Source organism: Polyergus mexicanus, unplaced genomic scaffold (genome assembly GCF_030449975.1).
Source record: "Polyergus mexicanus isolate NDT 795.1 unplaced genomic scaffold, iyPolMexi1.0 SCAF_10, whole genome shotgun sequence".
Taxonomy (NCBI): Eukaryota; Metazoa; Arthropoda; class Insecta; order Hymenoptera; family Formicidae; genus Polyergus; species Polyergus mexicanus.
In genome coordinates this window covers 1,313,370-1,317,510 of record NW_027223330.1, presented here as the reverse complement: position 1 = coordinate 1,317,510, position 4,141 = coordinate 1,313,370, and the positions used below count along the sequence as shown (strand labels likewise).

At 31.0% G+C, this 4,141-nt stretch overlaps 1 protein-coding gene and 1 long non-coding RNA gene across 2 annotated transcripts; one reads left to right on the top strand and one right to left on the bottom strand.

Moving 5' to 3' along the window:
• Positions 1 to 346: 346 nt before the first annotated feature.
• On the bottom strand, positions 347 to 2,376 carry Ecsit (evolutionarily conserved signaling intermediate in Toll pathway, mitochondrial). Its single transcript, XM_070303445.1, has 3 exons — positions 2,207 to 2,376; positions 1,012 to 2,050; positions 347 to 788 (listed from the first exon to the last, which is right to left on the bottom strand). The coding sequence occupies exons 2-3, from the start codon at positions 1,928 to 1,930 to the stop codon at positions 517 to 519; spliced, it is 1,191 nt and encodes a 396-aa protein (XP_070159546.1). The 5' UTR covers positions 1,931 to 2,050; positions 2,207 to 2,376; the 3' UTR covers positions 347 to 516.
• A 323-nt stretch (positions 2,377 to 2,699) lies between these two features.
• LOC138937261 (uncharacterized) lies at positions 2,700 to 3,636 on the top strand. Its single transcript, XR_011447482.1, has 3 exons — positions 2,700 to 2,810; positions 3,004 to 3,275; positions 3,368 to 3,636. It is a non-coding gene; the product is annotated as an uncharacterized lncRNA (long non-coding RNA).
• Positions 3,637 to 4,141: the final 505 nt, after the last annotated feature.

Below are 4,141 nucleotides of genomic sequence, written 5' to 3'. Positions count from 1 at the left end.
TAAATATATATATATATATATATATATATATATATATATATTATATATATATATTTGAATCGCAATATATATATTTGTAGAAAATAAACGACAGTACAGCGAATCAATGTGATAACTTATTGACCAGCGATATGTATTGTAAAATTTTAATTCCTACTATTGGAAAGATGGACCGATTAACACATGGCTGTACCAAATAAATTATATCTTTCTATGTATCATGTGTTTTATTGTTATATATATATCCCAGTTTTCCTAGTATATTAATGTGAATCAACAAACTCAATAATTCAATATTTTTATATAATGAGAGAGATAAAAAAATCTGTTTTAAAGGCATATATATATATATATATATATATATTTTGAAATAGTTTTTAGATACTTGTGAATTATTAACAATGTTATATATTATTTTGTATACAAATTACAGCTATCTAAGTATACAATATATATTCATCACTTTACTATATTACTACTTGGTTTTTAACAGTTTAACCATTCGTAGTTTTGATATTAATCTTTTGTATACACCATTTCATTCTGGCTCTTTTTAGTTTCAATGTACAGCTGTTCCTTCGAGAACGATGCCACTTTGAACACTACTGGGATTACATTCAAGATAGGATTCTGTTTTTGCAGACATCGTATCCAGCACAATAGAGAATCTTTCGTAGATGTACCTGTAGCACACATTGCAAAGTATGTGCCATCATCTTGTTCATGGACTGTAGAAGCAGGGATTATTTCCTTTTTATCCCAGAAAGGGATTCTAATATTTGAAACATCTATAAAAAAAGAAATGTACAATATTTCTCTCTCTCTCTCTCTCTCTCTCTCTCTCTCTCTCTCTCTCTCTCTAGTAAAAAGTCATGCTTAAATACTTGAACATTTGTATACAATTAATATAATTATGTAATATAACAATCTATATAAAATCAATAAAAAATTATTTATATAAATTTGGTCTATCATTATATTAATAGACAGTTTAATTAACAAGTTATTTACCATCAATATCTTCATACTCCTTCTTCTTTCTCATCTCTCCTCTGAGCACAAAATAGTCTATACATTGATCTGCAACCCAAACTGTATATGGTCCTTCAACAAAAATTGGACTGCTATGAGATTGCGTTTGCAATAATCTCTCTTGCAAGCTGCTCATGGCGGATACAATCCACGTGTCCTCAATGAAATCTTGTGCATCCTTGGTCTCAAACTCTACAATTTTAGTCTGTACATCTACACTAGATATCTTACTCATTGCCAATCTCGCAAGTACTCGTGGATCCTTGGGCGCCGGTCTGGGACAAGGCCAGGGATTCAAGTTGGCAAATTTGGGCATCCAGTACATCATTCTCCAAAACTTTTTCAGTGGGTCACCATGTTTCCCAAAGATATTTAGCAGCATGTCCTGCATCTCCACATCTGGTATCACGCAATTTTTCTCCATTTTGCACAGCAAGTCAATGGCTACATATTGCTGTTTAGGATAATGCGTTACCATTGTTTGGAAAAAATTGGTGGGGATAAATTTGCCCTTGGGAAGCACATCCAACAGAGTCTTGTACACGCCTAGATCTCGATTCACACCAAACTCGTCCATGTATTTGAGGGCAACCTGAATAAATTCCACATGACCACGTCTGAGATCATTGTTGTGCTTATATTGCCGGAGTATTTCCAGATAGGTTTCCTTTCCCTTGCTCTCGGCGTTCGCAAAGACATGGAGCACGAGAGCCGATGGCCTGTCATTCTTTTTATCGTCTTTACCCTGGAATCCGCTAGTATAAACGCCGCGAGTATAACTCGCTTGACCTAATGCAGGACCTGTAATTTTACGCGGTGATCGTCTCAACAATGCGGGATCCTTACTCCATGTAAGGACGTTCCTCATGATCCGCGACAGCATGTTGATCGATCGCATCCTTTCAAATTGTGCGACACATTATCCTTATACGATTGATTTACTCTCATCCGCGAGATTATGTTCCATAGCACCGATGAGATATTATTAAAGACCAGTGGTTTTATGGGATTTATATGACTGGAAGAAAAAATTCGCTGCGTATTATTTTAACTCATCCAGTTGTTGTTTTATTATCGAAAATATATAGATCTTTCATGTAACTGTCTCAAGAACAACAAAACAAACATTTTATTGTAAAATTACTGTTTTATTATCGATAATACAAAGATTTACTTGTTCAGTTCAACGGATCCATCTCAAATATTGATAAAATTATGCTCATTCGACGCGTTTTTACATAAAACGAAAAAGTATAACAGAGAAAAGTGTCGCTCTGCCTCGCGAAGCGAGATATTAATAATTAAAATTGACGACTATTTAGGTTACAAAACCTGTCATACCGACGAAATACAGCGACATAAATATGCTTAAAGAGTAAAGCCGATATTACATTTGTCGTACGACAAACTTTTTAAGCATATTGATTGGCTAATTTCTAGAGACTCGAGAAAGTTTCTATTTTGCAGCCAATCAATATGGTTAAAAAGTTTGTCTTACGACAAATGTAATATCGGCCTAAGGGTGCATCCTAATGAAGAAAGAATAGTGGAACGGAACAATAACGGAAAAGAAACTAGATGGAAGATAACCAATCAGAATGATTTTGTTTCAATTCCGTTCAGCTTTTTAATCAGTGGGTTTCTTATGGCACGGAACCATTACGGAACGGAATAATTTCTAACCTCATCCATAAAAAAAATTCGCGAAGTATCTACTCAGATTCATTTTGCAACGTACGCTTTTGGCCACAACAAAGTAAATAAAAAGCAATGTAATCGTACGTTATTATTATATGTAAAAATATTATTTTATATTTAACGTGATATACACTTATAAAATAGATTAAGTTAAATTATTCTTATTACAAATTTAAAAAATAGATACAATTGTATGTGGTACTTTATTGATTAGGAGAAATTCAAATGTGGACATTACATAAGGTTAAGAAATAATAACTGTAATAATTCCAGCGAAAAAACGACGAATCAGTAAATAAAATAAAAAAATAACTATTATTTTTTTATTAAATATTGCATATACATACATATGTAATTGACAGCTGTCACATTTGTATAACGCACGTATGGAAACACTATCGTACGCAATGCACGCGTTTAACGCACGCTATAATGCGTAAAAGTGTTATTACATGACAGCATCGAGCATCGAGCGTCAAGAGTCTGCGTCTACACAGAAATTATTGCGCAGGAATTGGAATGAGATAGATTCCAGCTTCTTGCTGGTAATAGCATGATGAATGATATGAATTCTATCGAGATAAAAGAAATTATGTTCTGATACACATTACTAATACTGCAAATTGATATTTTTTAGCAACGTGATGTCCAGACTGAAATTGTGTATTCTTTGTGTCATTCTAAAGTCTTAATACACATATGCACTAAACACAGCTTGACGTTTAAGACATTTGCTTTTATATGTTTAACTTTTTGTAAAGAATTATTATTAATTTATTATACATTTTTTATATAGTTATTTGATATAATGTAAAAGATACGATTTAAGGAACTAGTCTTCTAAATTGTATCGGATTCCAAAATAGTATCTTCTTTAAAAATAGCAATTATTTCCGAATGCAAATAATAAAATAAATATGAGTGAGAAAAGAAATCACATTTACATGTTTATACATATTTATACTATTAATACATATTTATACATATTAAGAACAAATAATAAAACATCCACAACATATAATAATTAAGAATAAAATAGTTTATAATAATGAAAATTATAAATTTTACGTTTTTTTTGTAAATATCTAAAAAAAATATTAATTTTTAAAAGAGGAATATTAAATTAATTTAATACTCCCTTTTTAAAATTGTTGTTTCTGATGAAGCAATCAAGGAACAATTATCATTTAAATCATTATTCATTAAAAAATTTGGATCTCGCCGGTGACATGAGTATCGACAAAGATATTTTCGATCCTGTCGATAAAATGGCAATCCATGCAATACTAGTATAAATTGTTGCATTATTTTTTTATGTAATACAATTCTTTTTTTATAGTCCGAATAGTATTTTTTTATTTTATAACAAGTTTTAATTATTAACAACTTTAATATATTTTTTCTTGAATAT

Excerpts from the sequence above, each read along its gene's own strand:
- Ecsit (XM_070303445.1), bottom strand. The coding sequence starts at position 1,930 with ATGCGATCGATCAACATGCTGTCGCGGATCATGAGGAACGTCCTTACA. Across the intron at positions 789-1,011 it reads GGAGTATGAAGATATTGATG|ATGTTTCAAATATTAGAATC; the intron begins GTAAATAACTTG and ends CTTTTTTTATAG.